The sequence below is a fragment of the Drosophila teissieri genome, chromosome X (genome assembly GCF_016746235.2).
Source record: "Drosophila teissieri strain GT53w chromosome X, Prin_Dtei_1.1, whole genome shotgun sequence".
NCBI lineage: Eukaryota > Metazoa > Arthropoda > Insecta > Diptera > Drosophilidae > Drosophila > Drosophila teissieri.
In genome coordinates this window covers 4,967,491-4,988,819 of record NC_053034.1, presented here as the reverse complement: position 1 = coordinate 4,988,819, position 21,329 = coordinate 4,967,491, and the positions used below count along the sequence as shown (strand labels likewise).

At 39.2% G+C, this 21,329-nt stretch overlaps 4 protein-coding genes across 5 annotated transcripts in view; 3 read left to right on the top strand and 1 right to left on the bottom strand.

Moving 5' to 3' along the window:
* Positions 1-9,445, top strand: part of LOC122623641 (allatostatin-A receptor) — a 32,731-nt gene extending 23,286 nt beyond the window's left edge. Inside the window, exons 3-10 of the mRNA XM_043802909.1 lie at positions 45-234; positions 339-434; positions 1,213-1,363; positions 6,506-6,624; positions 7,582-7,657; positions 8,491-8,646; positions 8,717-8,825; positions 8,944-9,445. Coding sequence (XP_043658844.1) covers positions 45-234; positions 339-434; positions 1,213-1,363; positions 6,506-6,624; positions 7,582-7,657; positions 8,491-8,646; positions 8,717-8,821 — 893 coding nt within the window. The 3' untranslated portion in view covers positions 8,822-8,825; positions 8,944-9,445. The remainder of the gene's footprint in view (positions 1-44; positions 235-338; positions 435-1,212; positions 1,364-6,505; positions 6,625-7,581; positions 7,658-8,490; positions 8,647-8,716; positions 8,826-8,943) is intronic.
* Positions 9,446-12,274: 2,829 nt separating this feature from the next.
* LOC122624638 (probable insulin-like peptide 7) lies at positions 12,275-13,162 on the top strand. Its single transcript, XM_043804297.1, has 3 exons — positions 12,275-12,493; positions 12,647-12,819; positions 12,905-13,162. The coding sequence occupies exons 1-3, from the start codon at positions 12,357-12,359 to the stop codon at positions 13,072-13,074; spliced, it is 480 nt and encodes a 159-aa protein (XP_043660232.1). The 5' UTR covers positions 12,275-12,356; the 3' UTR covers positions 13,075-13,162.
* A 290-nt stretch (positions 13,163-13,452) lies between these two features.
* Positions 13,453-15,974, bottom strand: LOC122623629 (poly(ADP-ribose) glycohydrolase). Its single transcript, XM_043802890.1, has 2 exons — positions 15,119-15,974; positions 13,453-15,060 (listed from the first exon to the last, which is right to left on the bottom strand). Exons 1-2 carry the CDS (start codon positions 15,964-15,966, stop codon positions 13,590-13,592), a joined length of 2,319 nt encoding a protein of 772 aa, XP_043658825.1. The 5' UTR covers positions 15,967-15,974; the 3' UTR covers positions 13,453-13,589.
* A 537-nt stretch (positions 15,975-16,511) lies between these two features.
* The window catches only part of LOC122623355 (mucin-19), a 30,845-nt gene continuing 26,027 nt past the window's right edge, over positions 16,512-21,329 (top strand). For both annotated transcript variants that reach the window (XM_043802468.1, XM_043802465.1), the window contains exon 1: positions 16,512-16,741. The gene's annotated coding sequence lies outside the window, so the exon portion shown is untranslated. The remainder of the gene's footprint in view (positions 16,742-21,329) is intronic.

The following is a 21,329-nucleotide window of genomic DNA, read 5'->3' as shown; positions in this document are numbered from 1 at the left end:
CCGTCTTGAAACAAGTTTATATACCAATTTGCATGTCGTTGCAGTGGTTGTGGCCAACCAGCAGATGCGCTCCACCACCAACCTGCTGATTATCAACCTGGCCGTCTCGGACATTCTGTTCGTCATCTTCTGTGTCCCGTTCACGGCCACCGATTACGTGCTGCCGGAGTGGCCGTTTGGCAACGTGTGGTGCAAGTTCGTCCAGTACATGATTGTGGTTACGTGCCACTGCAGGTGGGTGCCTCTATACGTAACCGCACACGGATATATCCCACATATATCCCACATATCCACACATACATACATATAACCTCTATATCCCGACTTGTGACTTGCAGTGTTTATACGCTGGTGCTGATGTCCTTTGATCGCTTCCTGGCCGTCGTTCATCCTGTGACTAGCATGTCCCTGCGAACGGAGCGCAATGCCACACTGTGAGTGTCTCATCTAACACGAATTCTTTCGGTACACTGCGCGAAAGCCGTGGCCTTGAACGTCAATCAAGTGCATCCCATATAGATAGTGATTAATCAGTGAACACATAGTATGTCTAGAGCAAGAATCAACTTAAGGAAAGCAATCAGTTCGACGTTCAGAGAGAAGGCACTTTTCGCTCAAAAGTGTAGGTCATCTGCTCCCCATATCCACATCATCTAGAGTAATTGCATCAATTTGTCCGGGCTTTGTAATTAGCTAGCTCTGCCTACCTGAAGGCCTTGTTCCGTGGCCTCCGACCTTTTGCCTTCCGCCTTCTGCCGCCGGTTCGTGTCGCATAAATATGTCCAAAGATACTGCGTTCCAGTTACACAACTGAATCTTTAAAAGAGGACGACCTTTAGGGCAGCGGAAAAACTTTAGCCGATAGGAAGTTGTCAACAAATTTCTTGGCCAACTAGGACAGATTTGCCAGAAATTAAAAACCACAAAAAATTGACCAGGAATTTTGTGCCCTAAATCAAGTTGAAACTTTGTTGGCATGTTTCCTGATTAAAAAACTTACAACGCGTCCAAAGAAACTTGAGGTAGAAACGAGGAGTAATGAAGGCGAAGTAATACTTAAAAAATATAAATGCTTACATACCTAGAAGTAAAGTGCAATTCCGATGATTTATTTTCATGAACAGCGCCATTCAAAGGTCCAAATATATTGAAACTCTTTAATATCTGTCAGTTCTTATACATATTTCTCTACTCCTTTTTCCATTTCCTTAGGGCCATCATGTGCGCCTGGATAACGATTGTGACGACTGCGATTCCGGTGGCACTTTCGCACTCGGTGCGGATTTATCAGTATCACGGAAATGCCGGCACCGCTTGCGTCTTTTCCACGGAGGAGGAGATCTGGAGTCTCGTCGGTTTTCAGGTTAGTTATATATTCTTACACGAAAAAAACGGGCAGCTTTAACTTGGTGCAACCATTTGTATTTGATAAATGGATACGGATCACCATCTGAACTCACAAATTATTGTAGCCAAAAAGATAAATTGAAAATGACTAATCATATAAGTATTAGCCGTATTGTGTTCTGTGTACATTCCACACACTTTGTTGGCACGATATCGCTTATTGTTGAAATCAAGTCATGTTTTCCAGTGCTTGCCCAGCAAAACTGCAATATATTTGCTACTTAGAAGGAGCACTTGTCTTCACTCCCACTTTCAGTCCACTTTCAGTCCTTCTACTCTGAAAAGCAAGAAAACTCGTCAAGGTGTGATATACACTTGTATTTACGGACGTTAAAGTCAGGTTCAAAACCGTGGGTTCATGCTGCCACAGAGACACCCCGCAGTTATTAAAAATGCCCGTAGAATGTACAATCGCTTTCATATTTTTGGATTTATAGCACTTTTCGCAGCTCTCAATCAAAACAGCGGCCACACCTCTGACTAAGCCACTGTGCATCCGCATCATCCACGCAGTGCACTTTTGCAGATCCTCGTAAAGGACAAATGCTTTCAGCAAAGTGGCAAACTGCAGAGTGTTCGGGGCCATATTTTGCAATTATTTGCCCGTTTTCTAAGGGAAAGATAGCGCACAATTCCATCATCATTATGGTCTAGATTCAGCCACATAGATCACCGTTATCCCAAATGGTTTTTCCGTTCGCTTGAGTTGCTCATATTTTTTCGCCGAGTTTGTTATGTTTATTACTTGAACTTTTGTCTATTAATCAATTCGGGGACTTCGAAGGTCTTCGAGTGTAATTTCATGCCGGAAGGATGTTACACCGGAAAAGCTACAGTTGTTTTGGCCCTCAGGGCGCCGAGTGAAGGGAAGTGGATGGAACGAGCTTTGTCGTCTATTTCCATTCACACAGCGAATGAATGAGCCGCTGACAAACTACACTAAGAAAACGTAACCCAGTTTTCTACTTAGATATTACAATTTACAATAAACGAGAAAAATGCTCTACTGAATGACCTAATGACTGTGGCACAACAAAGTCAGTAATGGTTTTACCTGTAGTAGTAGCAAACCAATTAGTAAATTAGAGGTTTATGGGAAATTCGCTCAGTGTGCCCAGGTGACTTACTGACTGGCTGGCTGACTGACTGACTGACTGACTGACTGACTGACTCCCTGAGTTATTCGGTATCTTCAGCTAATATGCACCCGAGAATTTTGCCGGCTCACCTTTCCACTCCACTCGAAAACCAACTGGCACGGCAAATTGCACAGCTCGCTTCGCCCCGGGTTTTCCGACACTGACACGGATAAGGAAACGGAGACACGGCTACGGATACGTCGTGTGCTCCGTCCTTATGTCCCTGTCCTGTCCTGCCATGCCCCCTCTTTCCTCACACCACCCCTCTTCCCAACTCTCCCCAAATCCCCCTGACTGTGCACATAAATCGCAATTGCTTTGGAAAACACGAAAGGAAACCGCAACTTTGGGTGCTTAGTACAAAGTGTGAATGCTCTTTGAACGGGAATCCCGTTGACAATCAAAACTTGGCAATTATGGCGGCATTTTAGATTATGTTCAAATATTTTTCGCATTATTTCAGAGCTATGAATATGCTTATTATATGCTTATTGTATTTGTATACTCACTACTTGTCATTCCATTCGATTTATTTGCACGTCCTTTTTGAAAGAGTATCAAAATTGCACTGAAACGATATTTGGGAGGGGAGGGCCATTCTTAGTTAGAATTTGATTTTCCGCCTCTGGAAGTAGTCATTGTCAGGGTCAATACATACATAGTGTGTTATTTCGAGCCTTGTCTGGCAATAAAATAAAAATGGATCAAACTTGTGCGGCGCATCCGTCAAAGCAAAACGAACAGTGAAACTAACGACCGAATTGTTGTCATCGTAAAGAACTCATAAAACTGAAACAAATAGTCTGGAAAGGGGCCGTGGAAATGGGGAGTGTGCGGAAAATAGTGTTTATCTTTCAATACTGTGAGCCCAAAAAAGAAAAGGTAAAGCCTCCCCCAAAGTTTATTAAAGTTGACTTCTGTTCCGTTTTGCTGAAGAAGTAGAGTTGAACGTACTAGAAATGGTTTCTATCTAAACAAAATATAAAAGTAGACAAGTTTTAATGTCTTAGGAATTAATTTTACTAGGGTCATCATTTGATGTCCGCAATATGGCAGCCAATTTATAATTTCAATCATCTTTTTGGTAAATTTCCTGAGGGTAAATAAAAATACACATATAGTATATACACATAGGTATATATTTCGCGGAAAATTTATGTGGAAAAGAAGCACTCATCAGAGCCCGTGGCAAGTTGATTAATTTCGCTGAGTGTCAAGTTGCGTTTATGGACAAATCCCAGGCGCAATTTTTGGGTCATGCCGAATATTAAGTATACGCCCCCAACCATTTATCATGTGGCACACACTTCAGTTTATGGCTTTTTATTAGGACCAGCATAAAGTTTAAAGGCCGATCAAAATAAAAAAAGAAAAGAAAAAAAAAGAAGATACAAAAAGTTCGCTGCTCAAGTTTGGCAACTTTTATTTATGGCGATTGTGCTGTAAAATTTCATGGTGTATATCCATCGATTCGGCCATCTCAGTATCTTTGTTCTCTGGCATATTTTGCATCTTTCTATTTCCTAAGTGGAGGCTATATAACCCCCATGGCAAAGTTTATAGTTCCTCAACTCCATTTCGAGCTTAGATCTAGATATATTATACGCACTTGTCTCGCCCCATTGGCACAGCAAAATGGCTGGATCATCCATTTCCAAATGCAATTGGGCACAGGGAAAGTTCCATTTGGAAATGTTTGCTAATCATTTGGCGCGAAAATGACTTTCAGTTTTGTTTTATTTTCGGTTTAAAATGACAATTTTGCTAAAAGCAGCTGAGCTCACTTTTCGAACAAGTTTTTGCTGACAACTAGCTAATTTTGCCAGTGGCCAGCAAAAGCTGGCAACATTTTGCAAATCAGAGTTTCCTTTTATTTGCTTCAGCTTACTTATTAACTGAAAACAATGCTTTAAAATGCTTTACAAAATTGTTAATTATAAGGTATTTCATTAAATAGCGCATTAAATTGCGCTATTCCGCTTGATTGGCACTTTCAATCACGGAAAGAGAATAAATAAATGTATTCACAATACACACCAATGTCTTGCAAATGTGCCATAAACTGCAGAATTCAGCAGAGATATCGTTAACATGATTGTCGCGCATTACAAACAATTTCCTTTGCAATCAACACTTTAATTAATGCATCGGTAATCCACCCTCATCTCGGCGAAATAAATAAGGGAGCATGCAAGTAATTCGTTATGGGATTCGATTTGCTGATACTTCTTTTACAAATCTCGGAAAGTGAATGCATAAAAATAGTATTGTATATCAAATAATAATTGCATTACTTATTAAATTTAATATGTAATATATATAGCACCTTTTCTTATTTCATGCTTAATAATTAAGTAATGGGTGCCGAGAGTGACATCCGGGTATCATTACGCCAGATCCAGATCACTGGGACCCGTATTCGGGGATACGATTTCGAGAAGTGTCAGCACGGATTATGTCACTCGTCCTGGTTTTCGTTGCCGTTGCCGTTGTCGTTGTCGTTGTCGATAACAAACGACATGTTCATTGGCCATGACCATGGGTAAATCCCAACAAAGTGATTTCGATTCCGTATTCCATGGCTGTCAGGCATTCGCCTCGCGAACCGCCCTCCGAAATTTATGAATGTGAAGGCGGCCCAACGATTATTATTAACAATTGCGGTATGCGCGATTTTATCGATGCACCGACAAAAATAATACACTTACATACAAACACATACATTTTTCACCTTTTATTACATTTTACCTGGCAACATTTTTCGTTTTGTGTACTCGGCGCGCTTCCTTTCCTTTTCCGTATCATTGCTTCCATTTCGCAGCCTACAATTGATATATGTACATTTATTTTGACTTGCACCTTTGTGCATATTTGGCTGCTCCTCATTGCCAGTTTTCCGATTTTCATCCGGTTTTTGTGGGGTGGCCTTAATCATTTACACCTGGCTGCCGACTGCCTTCCACAAAGGAAAACCGATTCCACTCGAAAGTTGAGGCGCCGCCAAATGAGTTTTAAGCCTAGCAGCTCAATGGAAATGTATGCAGGGTCCCAGAAAAACCGAATGAAGCCCCAAAGAATTCAACTGGCTTCAAGGCACCAAATACTTTAAATATCCATTGCTGGCTGTTCTCAAAAGTTGGTAAAAGCTCCAACGAGGCAAAAAAAAAGGGCACAGAGCACTCAAAACTATAAAGTCAATTTAAAACGGCTTAGGATTAATTTGAACTTCGTAATTACGTCAGGCTTAAGTTAATATTGCTTGAATTATTTTATACAATTATAGTCAATATTGTGGCGATTTATTTGAGTGAGATTCAACCGAAATATACACGGATATTCAACCGGAAGCCAGCACAACTACTCGTATTTTTCCGCCAGCTTTACCAACACCACTATCTCATACACACGCTTATTTCATGGATACTATATATATATAATACATATGCATATATCTTTTTGTCTGTTGGGAATACGGCTAAGCGGCAGCTGGTAAATGGAAATGGGGGCTTTGGGTTTTTTTCAGCGTTTTCAGGGACTGGCAAGTGTCTGGTACTCATATCTGGTATCTGGTCAGCATTACGGGTCAGCGCTTCTGACAATTTCCATGCAAAAACAAAAGGAGCTGACATGGCAGCAGATGGCAGAGGAAAAGCCTTCGACCAGTTTCAGAAGCCAAAAGCATGAAAGCAGTCCTACAAAAAAGTTAAACATAACTATACACGCGGCTTAACTGGCTGCATACATTTTCTCAGGCGCACTATGGTTAAGTTTTTTGAACCAACCTACACATTAAAAGCAAGTTGAAATGTAAACCTAGTAGAATAGCCCATGGCTACTGGCAAATTCTTGAGTCCAGTATTGTTATTCATGCAAGTTTGCAAGCGCATAAATCTGCTCTTGATCTTGAATCCGCATCAGAAGATATTTACACGCTTTCTATACTTTGTATTTCATTTCAGGTCTCATTCTTTCTGTCGTCATATGTGGCACCCTTAACGCTGATTTGTTTCCTGTACATGGGAATGCTGGCTCGTCTTTGGAAAAGTGCTCCTGGCTGCAAGCCATCCGCAGAGTCAAGGTGAGTATATGTTATACTATGTATACTATGAAATGCTCCTGAGAGGAAAATGGGCAACAAACTCCAACACGCGAATATCGCGTATACGCCATGGGTGAGGGAATTTTCCTTTCGCTTGTGTTTTTTGTGTTTGTTGCTACGCACCTGCTGCCATGATGAATGCCTTTTTATTAGGCTGTGAGGAAAGCTCATGAGCTTCGGTTCATGCATTTTTAAGTGGCCAGGTCAACGAAACCGAATCATAAGTACAAATGTGAGCGATATTCCCGCAGGGTTCCGCAAAAATGAGAGTGACATGAGCGGAAAAAATAAAAAGCAAAATAAAAATTGTTGTTGTATAATTTGGTCATATTTTGTGCTACAGAGTTAAAATACTACTAGAGTTTAAAATAAAGCACTTCTACGTTAAATGTAACATCTTAAATAGCCTCCAACAAGTTGCAAAAAACGCTCTAAGGATAAAGCGAAAAGGTAAAGTTACCTAAGGTACGCAGACGTGATCGGGGTCACCAACCATCAATTTGCAGTTGACCTTGCGGCGAACTTTAAACTTAGAGAAATACCTTGCCCAAGTTCGGTTTTGTCATAAATCGAAAACTATTAAATTGTGCTCACTCATCGGATGAAATGAATTCAAGTTTAATAAAACTACTTTGGCTCACATGTAAGCAGATGCGGTGCCTCTCACATATACCCTATGTACATGTACATATGTTTATACATTAGGGTGCGTTTTAAATTTGAATGGAAATGAACTTGCGACGAAGTGAACTTCGCAATTCGCACGCAAAGTTCGTAAATCACAGCGTGCGCAATGCAAAACTCAGCAACTGAACTGCGGCATAATTTATATGCACCCCAGATATGCATGTCTATATATGCATAGAGTATATCAAGTATATATAGATATATAGTATGTTTCGCCCAATAACTCTCCGATTTCGTTTGTTGTTTCAGAAAGGGAAAACGGCGCGTCACCCGAATGGTTGTTGTTGTCGTATTGGCATTTGCCATCTGTTGGCTGCCCATTCATGTAAGTAAATCACTAGCCATAATATAAAAATAATCAAAAATGCAATGCACAAGGTGCATCGCAAATTGGCCAACCAACCAATTATGTCGATTTTTGATATAGCTAATTATGATCGATGATTACCATTATGAATTATGATTACCAAGCATTGGTAGTTGTAACAAAAAATAGGTCAAGGTTAGTTTAAAGTAATGCCAGCTCGTCGTTGTTATTCTATGAACTTTGATAAACTTCTAGGCATTCCGAGTGGCAAAGTTCCAAATTAAATTCCCAGTTTTCGCGCCAAGAAAATGATGGGGCACATAATCGATTTGCTTAAAGTTTTACTTACGATTTGAGTAGCTTAAATTGGCAGTGGGAACAGCTGGTGGAAAATTTTGTTGGCAAACACAGTGGATAGTTGCGATAAATTGACATTTGCGATATTCCGGCCCCCCCTTTGGATCAGTCTCCCCATTTATTTGCTGAAATGCTTAATAAGCCAGCAGCTGCTGCTCCTTGAGTTGCCAGCACTCAAAGTGTTTGCACAAAATCAATGTGCTCACAAATTACAAACGAAATTACAATTACACAGACACTTCGGAGTGCAAGAAATGCAAACTGCATCTATCAATGGGCCAGCATATGGAAAATATCAGTAGATATAGGTTTCTCAAAGGAAATGCATTAGGTTCAAAATTTGAAATGCAATTTGTTTCAAATAAAACAAAATAATTGAAGTATTGTCTATCGCTTAAACAACTATATAAGTTGTTAAAGGTAAAATACTTACTATTTACTATTTGTATTTACTAGACTTTCATTCATTAACTCTGCGTAATACTTATTCTCAGGTCATACTTGTGTTGAAGGCACTGGATCTTTACGGCGGCAGCCACTTGTCGGTCATTATCCAGATTATATCCCATGTGGTGGCCTACACAAATTCCTGCATCAATCCCATACTATATGCCTTCCTGTCCGACAACTTTCGCAAGGCATTCCGCAAGGTGGGCATCGCATGCATCAATCTCTTCATCCTTCGGTAATAATGAGATATCTTCTTTGATCAACTTGCAGGTGGTGTGGTGTGGAAGTCCGCCTCCTCTGATGACCAATCAACAGGTGACCAAGACCACGCGAACTGCAACCGGAAACGGAACGTCCAATATTGAAATGCTCTAAGCGGGTATGTGTATAACCTTGCACTCCATAATCTTTTTTTTACATAATAATACAATTTTACAAGTGATATTATGCTTTTGCTATAAACTTTAAGTAATTTAAAACATATCCTTTACTTGCAGCTCTTGAAAATTAACTAGTTGAGATCGTCACATCATTTTTGAAGGCGACTTACTAACTCGAAAAAGAACATGTGAATTTAAAGCTAACAAAGAACACAAGAACTTATGTTAGAATGAAAACGCGGCGCATATAAGTTAACTATAATGTATATATAGTAACCAATATATGTCTATAAGGAGAATATAATTTTCCGAATTATAAAATGTGATTGTTTTGATAGTTTAAAATGTGTACGCATTATTTCCCTAAACATAAGTAAAATGAAACGTATTTATTTCACACATATATTTTATGTTGAGTTTATACGATTGGTTTGATTTTCAACTTAGAGCGCCGTGTAAGTTTCATTTGGGACCTAGAACTTAAGAATTTAACAAAGAATTTTAATTTTTAAGAAACAATTAAGAAAGTTAAAGCTTAAATCTGAATTGGTTAAATTTTGCACCTGAAATATTGAAAATGGCAAACAAAAATTTCCTGAAACAGAAATTGATAAGAGTTGACACACTATTTAATGAATAGAATTGAAAAGCAGAGGGATTTCTGTAAAAATTTGTAGATTTCCATGTTATAAGCAAGTCATTCGTCATTTAGCCATTAAGCGTTTAATAATATAAATTTATTATTAAAAAAAAGAAGATAAAAGACAACAGTTATTGTAGATTTACATGACCACACTGACATTGAAATTAGATTTAACGATACAAAAGATTTTTAAAAACGAATTTTTTTGTTCCCTATTTAAATATGTTTTTTGGCAGAGAAGCAGAGAAAATAGGGGAAATTTATATAGCACGTAAGATACCTTTTTATTACCAGAGCTGTAATTTTAGATGCAGGTTATTGTTTCAGATTGAAGGTCTTAAATAACTGACTTTGGTACTTCTTTCTAGTACTAGCGAAGCTCAATTGAATATAAACGACCTATATATAATTAAGCCACGTATAATCCCTTTAACCCTTTTTGTTATGCAAATTAAATCAATCATTAAATAGATCACCAACAAATAAACCGCAGATAAATACAATGCTTTTATCTACATACATTATAGACCCTTTGAATAGAACAAATGTTAGCCATAAGTCACCCGAAAGTCCTTTCCATTTCCTACTACAATTAATTAATTCATAGACTAGCCAATTGTTGACCATGCGAAATTGGTAATTTTTAAGTTAATCATGTAAATTACAAGTATATATAAATAACACAATTTACACACATTTGACTATTAAATAAGGGACAGTAATAAAACATTTATATTGCTTTGTTGACTTTTTTTCTTTTGCATGGCTTCGGCCTTGCCGAATTTAAATGTGGCACAAAAAACAGGAAATCAAAAATGGGAGTAAGTGTTCCTAGTTAAAACCTTGATTTCACTTCCTAAAGGATGCAACTATTTGTATAGCATACTTTAAAGCTGAAATATGTTACCAAACACCCAATTCCATTGCAACTGGAACATAAAACCAATGGATATATTTTTAAAATACTTTGTAGATTAGCGTACCCGATATTTATGAAGACAATTCTGATTGAATATATATATTTGGAAATCTATTAGGAACACATACTCCCAATTCAGTATGCTACTGTATTTAACATAAAAAACTATTGTAACTATATATGAGCATATGTATAGCAACATAAATGCGTATGTATGTATTTATATTTGTATTTGTAAATGTATTCTACTGCATTCCTAGCACAGTTGTGGAATTGAACAATATTTGAATTTAGAACGAAAACAACCGCAAAAATAATGGCGAAATTGAACGGAGGAAAAATTGAAATATTCTAGCATAAGCGTAAAATTTAAAAAGTTTTTTTGTGTACCCTGTAGGGTATTCGCTAGCCGCCTATCCTCACGAAAATTCAAACAAAACTAGCGAATAAAAAATGCATTACGAAATGTACTCATCAATTTTCCATTTCAGTTATGCAGCAAATAGTTTATTGCGTAAGATGAAAAGCGGAACTTATTGTATTTGTATATGAATGTATATGTACAATAACATTTGTTCATTGTGTTAAATAAAATTGATGACTCTGTGTACACAATATACATTTATATTTTTTATTGGCATGCCAGTGGATTTTTCTTCACCTTTGGTTGAAAACACAAAATCGTTACGCAATACAAATAAATCGTTTAAATCCATTGATTTAAAATCGTAAGCATTGAAGTTCATTAAAGGGAAGCCTTTTTACAATAATGTTAAGTGACAGGCAAACAATTTCAGCATTAGTTTCACCCTTTATTTGTTTACTCATTGATTACAAATGACGATTTGTTTGTCAAATGTAAATATTTGGCTTTGAAACCAATATATCCTGCGCGTTTCATAAACAACAGTGCTTATTGCGACGTTGGGTTTTTAAACACATTCAAGATTTTGTATCTCCTTTAGTACTTTTCTCTATTTAAAAGTTCTCTTCGAAGGCACTTACAAAAAATACAGGAAAATAAGGCTCCCAAAAGGCAACCAACCACCGGCAATGTCATCCAAGAACTGAACTCGAAGAGCAAGCAAAGGAAAAAGGACTTCCATTTTGGAGCTGGTGGAGCATTGTGTGCAGAAAAGGTGCATCATAAATTCTCACAGAATGTGTAAACAGCGACATTATTTAGCTAACCTATTGTCTTGTGTGGGCGGCTTTTTGTTTTTATTCATACAGTGGGTTAAAATGAAATCATCTTAGTAAATTCTTCATAGTTTTTACAAATTATCCTATTACTAGTAGGACAAAATACACATATCTATTTAGTATTTGTAATAACAGACGGGAGAGGAAGAGAAACATAAATCTTTAAGGTTCTCGATATTTTCCTTACTTTCAGCCCACTGTTTTGCCTACAGCTTTGAAATTCGTGCAAATATTGTAAAATTTATGCCAGCTGCGAAATAAAAACAAGTGCCCGGCACTCGGCTCGTTTTACGAGGCAAACAGTGTAACTTGCCCGATTTTATGATGTTTTGTTAGCCAAGCAACAGGTTGCACGTGGAACGGGTGGCAAAATCGCAGGTGTACCAACCACATAGAGAAGTGGCTCCAATTTGCGGCCCAATGGACGACCCTCAGATAAACAAGGCAATAAGCGGACAACGGGCCGCATACGCAATTGCTGCCGTAGCTCTTCATTAGATTGAATTGGCCGCGTGTGGAAAAGGTCCTGACCCGAGCCTGGGCCTCATTACTTCAAATAGAGCGCTGGCCAACCGATTTAATTATGCCGCCGACGCCCGACAGTTGGCCGCCACTCAGGTGGAGCCCGGGTCCCGGTTATATTTCAAAACCTGACAACACACCGGCCACAGCGGTCAGTCGGCACGCGTCCGTCGTGTGAACCACACACCAGGATCAGGATCAGGATCCCGTAGCCTCCAACTTCAGCTTTGGGAAGTGCCCAAAATGACCAAAATGATACTGCAAAACACGGGCAGCTGGACGCTTTGCGGAGCACTCCTCCTGTTCGTCCTGCCGCTGATCCCCACGCCGGAGGCACTGCAGCACACCGAGGAGGGTCTCGAGATGCTCTTCCGCGAGCGGTGAGTTGAGCTCCCATTCATTTGATACCGCTTTCGGTTAGTTCGTTCTGTTTCAAGCGGACCTACAAAAGGCTGTTCTCTGCTAGAAACCCCATGTGCAATGTGTTGCGACGTACTAGTCCCACTTAATACGAAATAATATACATCTTTTAGTTCCCAATCGGACTGGGAGAACGTGTGGCATCAGGAGACGCACTCCCGCTGCCGCGACAAGCTGGTCCGCCAGCTTTATTGGGCCTGCGAGAAGGACATTTACCGACTGACACGGCGCAACAAAAAGAGGACGGGCAATGATGAGGCTTGGATCAAGAGGAGTACCACGGATCGTAAGTGCACATACTAGTTACTAATGCAACTTCTGCTACACCTGCAATGAAATCAAAATCCAAATGACTCCTGGTGCCTTTCCAGCGGATGGCTCCACCTGGCTGCACGTGAACTATGCCAACATGTTTCTAAGAAGTCGTCGAGCGGATGGTCATACTCCATCGATATCGAACGAATGCTGCACCAAGGTGGGCTGCACCTGGGAGGAGTACGCCGAGTACTGTCCTTCCAACAAGCGACGCAATCACTACTGATTGGCCATCGACGTTGGATCTGCTTAGATATATACGAACATATATATATATATATTCGCTTTTTTTTCCTGGTTGTTGTTGATGTTCTTGTTGTGGTGAAATAAAATCTATTGAAAATAAAGGTTTCGGTTGAAAAAGAAACTTTACTGGCTTTAACTACAAATCTCGCATGATAAAGCTATTTACTACGTTACACTTTGGAGTGTAACCTTAAAAATACATCCATCAGAATGCATCATCATGTAGGAATCATTAAAACAAGATTTGCATTATATGACAAATTATATTAATCACACGCAACAGTAGTTATTTTAACATTAGTACAATTGTCATTGCTTGTGATGCGTTTTACGTTGTTATATGAAAAGCAGATTACAATACAATTTAAAAAAAAAAATCACTTTATTCGACTTACAATCACCCTACTTTAAAATGCCCTAATTGTGTCCTTAAAGTTATCTACATTTTATACCTCATACATTTGGGGCAGTAACAATCCTCTAGTGCAATATCACTTAGTCAACAACATCGTCCTTATCGTCCTTGACGTCCACATCGATCTCCTTACGACTCTTTGCTGAACCCTCAGCCTTGCTGCAGTTGGGTGTTTTTCGTGGCCTCTTCAAGGCCGATCCCTTTTCGTAATGACAGTCCAGCATCTCGAGCAGGGTCAACTGGCGGCCACCTGGAACTTCCGTTTTCGTGGCTGAACTGCTGGTTTTGCCCGTTATGTTGCTGCTGCTAATTTTTCCGCTGCTTTTTGCTTCTAGGCTAGCGGCCTCCATCATGGCATTAGCTTCCTCATCGTCGGACAGCAGAAGCATGGCCTGATCTTCCGAGGAATTTGAGTTATCTTGCGATGATTGCGTGGCCAAGAGCTCGGTACTTTGTTGAGTTATAATGGTTTGTGGTCGGGCTGGATGCTTGTTGAGTTCTGGCGAGGATTTCGCTGATGTCGAGGGCTTTGCCTGCGATTTTCCTTCACCAGATCCAGCTGCTCTTGAGGTTCCAGCTTCAGCGGATGCTCCTTCTCCAGGCCCATTTCTGACCTTCTTCAGTTCATCTTTTATGAAATCATATAGCTTCTTTTTGGATGCCTTACTCTCACGCGGCTCCTTGGAGCACTTCTCCTTCATAACCCTACTGTAAGATCTTAAAATACTCCAAAGCTGATGCACCGAAGTCCCTTCATTTCGAAACAACAGCCACATTTCATGAAAATCATCTCTAAACTCCACATTCCCAAAGGTATAGTATGCCAAAGGTCTGCCCAACTGGGCGCAGACCATGAGTTGCAGCAGGGCTTTCAGGTAGGAGTCTCCGCCGAATGCGCCGCACCCCCAATTACCAGTTGCCACACCCGGTGGTGGCGTCACCATCCAGTGAACAAATCCGATGTACGCCTTGTTCAGCTCCCTTTCCATTAGATCCTCGCGATATTGATGATGTGACTGGGCAAAATGAAGGGCATCGATTGCCACAATGGCCGTTTGTCGACGACCAGAGCTGTCTCTTGGCGTGGAATCCTCAAAGTTGCCGGACCACTGGAAGCTCCCGGCATATCCCGTATAGTTACTATACCTCTCGGCGCCCAACATCACCAGGGCCTCGAATGGTCGCAGACACTCGGTAAAGAGTTTACCCACTAAGAGTTCCGGACAGATGACAAAGCGTATCTCTTCCTGAACGCAGCCGTGTCCCAAAACACCGCCACCCAAATATTTGTTCGCAAAGTCCACTTGCAGCAGTCCGATGCCCTCATCCTCGATCGTTCCCTCGGCGTCCACATGCAATGGTACATCGCCCAGCGGCGCCGCACTTTCGCTCCAGTCAACCAGATTTTCCGGCAATCCGCTCCGGCGGACAAAGGACACCACACCGGTGGGCACATTGCTGGCATCCCGCTCTGTGGGACACACCCGACGGAAATAGTGCATAATGCATTTAAGCTTCTCCAGCACTGCAGGTCCCGTCGATTGGTAAAGTCTGCGTTAGAATGGAATATATTTAACCTACCCTTTGAATCTGTTCTGCTGTCGCTTACCTGTTAAAGTTGATGTCCGGGAAAGTGCTGTACTCGGACTTTCTCTTGAGGGTGTTTCTCCGGGGAAAGGTGCACAAGAAGGCATTGGCCAACAGGCACGAGATCTGCTGTTGACTCAGGCTCAAGGAGGCGTTCTTGTGTTGCTTGAGCAGCGGAACTGGCGATTGAATCAAGTCCGGAAGCCGCAATGCCAGTCGAATGATCCGCGGCAATAGATCCTCAAAGAAAACCCGTGTTTCGCTCTCGTCCAGTTCATCGTTCAGCAGCTGATGAAGGGCACGAAAGTGCCACTGATCCCTGTAGGTGGTATTATATGATATTATCGCCGCCTGCAGTTCCTCACTTGTCTCAATGGGCTGCAGAAGGGCTCTTTCGATCATTCCCCAGCGGGAATCGATGGTGGTGCTGCCATCCGGGTTTTCCCTAGGATATTTCGACTCGGGCGCGCAGGGCAGACGCACATGCTCCGAATCCCATTTCCCAGCTGATTTGTAGGGGCGTGGCGGTGTTTCCTGAACTGGCAACTGGTACATAACCCGGTGGAGATTGCCCGCTGTGACGGGTGGTAAACTCTCCAGTTCGAATGGCCGCAAATTACGATGTATAGCCTCCATGGACACTCCACGCCACGAATTATCCTGGGAGTCCGCCAGATTTTCCGGCTCCTCCTCTGTTTCCATCTCGGAAATGCCGCCATCCGGAGACTTGGACATTCTGGCGCAGTTCAACCACAAACCCTTGCCCAGTCGGTTGGTCAGCACGGATGCAGTTGCTCCGCGGCAAAGTGCCGAATATAGGTAAACCTTTTGGAATATCGGAAAAATCAAGTGTGACCTTAATTCTGGCATACCGGTGTTTCAGGGATGAGCGATAGTTTACATCTCAATTATCGCACTTCAAAAATACTACACACTACGATTTAGTCAAATATCTACAAAAGGTAGGTCAGCCTTTGGACAGAAGAATTCAGGCGGCCAAAAATAATACTAAGTACCATCCGTTTTGTTTTGTTTACATTGATGTTAAAATTTGATATTAAGTTACAATGTCCATGTTTACATTTGAGGTCTTAATAGTTATATATTTTGGTTTAGCCTGTGAGAACTTAAATTTACCTTTATCTTTTTCCCCCGACGATCCTGCCACAAGAGCCGCTCCGTACCTCTTTCCGCGTCAAAGCTGACAGCTGGGTGTAGCTACCGGCAAAAAAAAAGGCTAGCTCAGGCACTAAAACTTGGTCGAATGCACATTATTGATATCATGTTTTTACTTAAATTTGGCGGGCGAAAGTGTGCCCATTTAATGTGGTATTTTTTCCTTACACTGTTACTAGTATTTAAAACACACGTATGAAATACCAACATGTGTGCGTTACAATGTGAATGGCAAATATAACCGGGCAGCAGAAGCAACAACAACAAACAAACAGGAAAAAAACGACAAATCTACCAACAAATTGTCAACTATTTTCTCTATTTTTTTTTTAAAGTGCGAAACTATCATAACAAGCGCCAAGTTAAGTGAAAGGATTTGTGCGGAAAAACTAAATAGTGCATGTACCCAGGAAAATATATTTAAAAGCGTTTGAGGGATTGTTAGAAATATATTTGCTACTACAAAAAGGTAAGAAGCTGCAGAAAACAATTGCTGTTTTGTGTTTTTACAAGCAGTTAAAGCAAATAAATGTTTTTTTAGTTGACGTCAGTGGTCAGATCTCAATTTTTCAGTTTTTAACCCTTATTGTGTGGCCCTCTCACTCACTCCTATATATGTATGTAGCTGTGGTATTTCGCTAGAGCTTACGTGTTGAAAAAATGAAGAGAAACCGCTGCATACACGTGCAAAAGTTCTGAGAGCGGTCAAAAGAGAGCGAGAGAGAACGCCGTTGTTTGTTTTGAAAGCGTCGCAAAAACAATATAAAAAAGGTCATCAAAAATAACACACACACACACTTGCAGCTGAAGAAAACCCAAAAGCAAATTCGCAGCTAGCTAAAAACCAAAATAAATATAATTTATGAAATGTACTTTTGCTAAAGTTCAACACACCTTTATCTCTCCGCCAAATTTGTTTGCCCCATCTCGTTCTCTCCTTTCTGCGTAAACAAACGAAAAAGCTTTGTAAGGAGAAGAAAAAAAAAGAAACAAAAACAAAAATCGAATTATCAGAAGAATTCTAAAACAAAAAACAAAAATAAATGTTTCTCTTCATCGCTCTTCGTGCCTGAGTTTAGCCTTCAAATTTGCTTAGATTTCGCCTTGACCATAACCTAGAAATACTCGAAAAAAGTACTGTCAACTCTCAATAAGTTCAACGTTACATATTGAGCATTAAATAAATGTAAATTAAATGGAATTTACTACACTTTAAATATCTAAGTAATAACTATAGATTTCGGTGAACATCGTCAACGCTATGGAGTCTCCACAGTACCTGTAGCGCTTTCTCTTTTCTCATTTGCGTCAGCGAAAATAGATGGCATAATCGGGGGCGGTGTTAGGGGGTGGCAAAAAAACAAGCACCAACAAAATTGCATAGAGCCGAATAATCGCTTGGAAAAAGCGAGCGACGAAAAACGCCAAAAAAAAAAAGAAAACGCGAAATGTTAGTAAACTTTTTCAAGGTCACCTCAAAAGCATGAACTAATACTAATCAAAAGCTAAAAGAAGCAGAAGACTGCAGTTCCATGAGTCAGATTCAAAAATGAAACAAGGGGAAGAAACCAATTTAAAAATTCAATTTATTTGTGAAAATTTCTGTCTCACTAGAATGTATATTAATACATACATTCATTTGTGTACAGATTGTAAAGAAATTATTAATTTATGTATCCGAATAGTGATACACTTTGTATTAAAAAAATTGTACTTTCAATTAGTTTCAAAGTGGTTGCCAGATTGTATTTTTTCATACCAAAACTTTAAAACTAATCCATTTGCCATGTAAAATGTATATTAATCATAATGTGTACAATATTAATAATAAAACAATAATATTTGACAAGTTTTGATATTCAACATATCATTGCATTCTATTAACGAGCGATTACTGTACTCGTATTTATGTGCGAAAGGCGGGTTATATCATGTGATCCAGAATTGTTTAAAATGTTTGGGCTTAAAAGTTCGAATGACAACATTTGAAAAGGCATCTAGAACTTATTAATTTTGGTGAAATTCAATTTATAGGTTTTCTTATGTGCATTCACTTGCTTTTGATTGGTAGGCTCCAATTGTTGCAGTAATAAAAAAAAAAAATGAAATGATAAATAAAATTGCGTTTGCTTTTTAGTGTTTCAACTTTTTTCTTTGCTTTTGTCAACGCGACTTGGCTCACGTTGGCAAAACAAAAGGCAAAACAAAGAAGAGGTGGATGAATGAGTAGAGGAAGATAAAGTGGAGAAAACCTTGCAGTTACAGGGTAGACTGGCTATGTGCAACTATGTATGTATTTATGCATCCATCCATATAAGTATGTATGTACACACTCCGAGCAATAATATAAAGCCTAAAATAGTTCTTAAAAAATCATTCAATTGTTGTTAAGTACCCCCTTTAGTGCGATTGCAAATGCCAATATCGTGCTGTGCATACAAGTGCAAGCGGACAGAGAGAGAGACAAATAGACAACTAGAAAGAGAGGGCTGGCCACACGTGTTGCTAAGGAGGGTCGCTCAACTTTATCGCCCATCCACCGGACCCCTTCGCATACCCTGCGAACCCACAATTTATTTATTTTTTTGTCCGAAAATATTCGCACACTCTCGCAAGCAAAATGAGAACAAAAACAGAGTGCAAAAAAATTAAATTCGCATGCGCGGATGACCTTGAGAGTTCTATAAGACGCGAAAAGCGAGACAGACGCCTGCAATGCGAAATGGGCAAGAAAAAATATACAACAAATATCACAAACAAGAGCAAATTTTCTTTTCAACAGAACAAATAAAATTTGCGATTTCGCTTGCTAATGGGTGAAAATTCTTATAAGAATAATACACCTTTGATTTTTGGGAACGGAAATTATGTATTTATAGCAGATATATTATATTCAACATTAAATGCAGATTATCTATTTATGTTTTGCATCATCAGCACGTATAAATAATTAATATATTTACCGTTATTATTAATGCGAAATGCCCCTTTATAAGTAGACATCCATATGTACATATGTACATACATATGTACAAAGTAATATTTTTTAACTTTAGGCAATGTTCGTTCACGCCCCCGTCGTAGCAAAAAGTGAAATCGTTTTTACGTATTATTTTGCAGCTTTTCAAAATAAAACCCAAACAAGCAAACGATACCAAAATTCATAATAAATAAAAATGGTATGCATGTACACACATACAAAAATATGCAAAAAGCAGCAAAACAATAATATCATAAAAAATAAAAACAAAAGATGATGGCCAGTCAAAAAGGCCTTAACCCCAATAAATGTGTAAAAACAATTAAAAAGCAACAACAAAGCATTGGCAAAAATTTAAACAATAGCAACAACACCATAACAAATGCGTTGCAGACGAAACGGAAAAAATACATAACATTGCTAATTTATTGTGATTTGTGGGTGGTGAAAGTAAAAATAATTTTCTTAAGGTTTCTAAATATGAAAATTACAGACAAGAACATTCAATTTTATCATACAAAATAACTAGCAATTAAAGATAACGCAACGGAATGGCGACAGATGGCGCCACCTGATGATATCAGATAACAGACAGAAATTATAACCCATACGGAATTGATATTAATCTATGTGGCTACTTACATAATCTTAAGATCCAAATGCAAGATTATTTACAAACAATCAAATAAACACATCAGAGAACCAAAACGAGTTCAGTTACGATCATTATATAACGAACTGGAAAACAAAAAACCTTGAGACACAAAAAAGTGAAAAAATAAATAAACTACTACAAATAAAGCAAATTGTCTGATTTTTTCAAGCTAACAATTGCAATTATTTCAACATTAAAAGTTATTTGGCTGCTGCAAAAATTAATTCGATTTTAATTTTGCGAGCATAGGGCTGTGTTGCTAGCTCCTTTCCGCTTCCGATCTCTGTCTTTGTTCGATTTCGGTCTTATATAGTGGAGATATACATAGCCCTGTCGATCCGATCAGTACATCGGTTTGGAACTAAGTATGTGAATGTGTATTTATTTAATGTATTAAATTGGCAATAAGATTTGTAATAATCCCCTTTACACATGTTTTCCGTCTTAATTCCTTCAGTTAACATTGCATTTTGTTTGCTTTGTTATGCCGCTGACGTCAGCGACGCCGGCAGCGCTGCAAGCATCGCAGTCGACGTTAGCAGAGGCGTTGTAACACAGTCTCACTTAATGGGGGCTCAGGAAAGGGGGGGCATTAGTCACTTGTGACAGTCACAGACTAAATGGCACTTGTTGTCCGTTCATAGAGAAAAAATTGGAATTCGCGGGGCAGAGGAATGGGGGGCTAAGATTGGGGAGCCGAAAGGCCCCCTCCCTTCTCTTTCGTTGGCTATAACAAAAGTTAGGTAAAGCGAAAGGCTGATAAGCTAAAAAGTGAGTAATGCTTTAAGTTTCAAGTGACGAATTGCAGGTGTCTGTATAAAGTAGTGAAAAACTTATTGTGTGTATCACAATGGAAGACAAATGGCTAACTAAATGATTTCCCTTGAACAATTTCCCGCCGAAATTCAGTTCACCTAGCACTATTTATAAAAATAAGAATATAGCGGCAATTTTGTAATCAATATTACATAATTAAATTAAATTAAAATTCAAAAGTAAAGCTGTTGCACTACTTATAATGCAATTACCAAGTATTAGTAAAAAATTGTATAATTTTGACACTTCCTAGAATTAAAAATAAACATAAAAAAATTAAAGCTCATACTCTGAAGAACTGCTTTCGAGCGGAACTTCAAAGAAAACACAAGGTATACAATTTTCCCACACGCTTGTTAAATATTAATCAACAAAAATCTGCAGAAAAAACAGCGAACCGCCGAAAATTAGAAATAATTATTTTTGTCACATTTTCAATGTCAACGTTGTCATACATTTTCAGCACAAAAATTAGCAAATTTTTTTGGTTTTTCCTATTTTCCTCCCAATTTCTGTTTTTGGCTAGTGCACTCTGAATTTTCAAATTGTTTTATGGTACTTGCGTCATATTGAAATTTCCTTGGTTTTTTGTATAGAATTTCAATG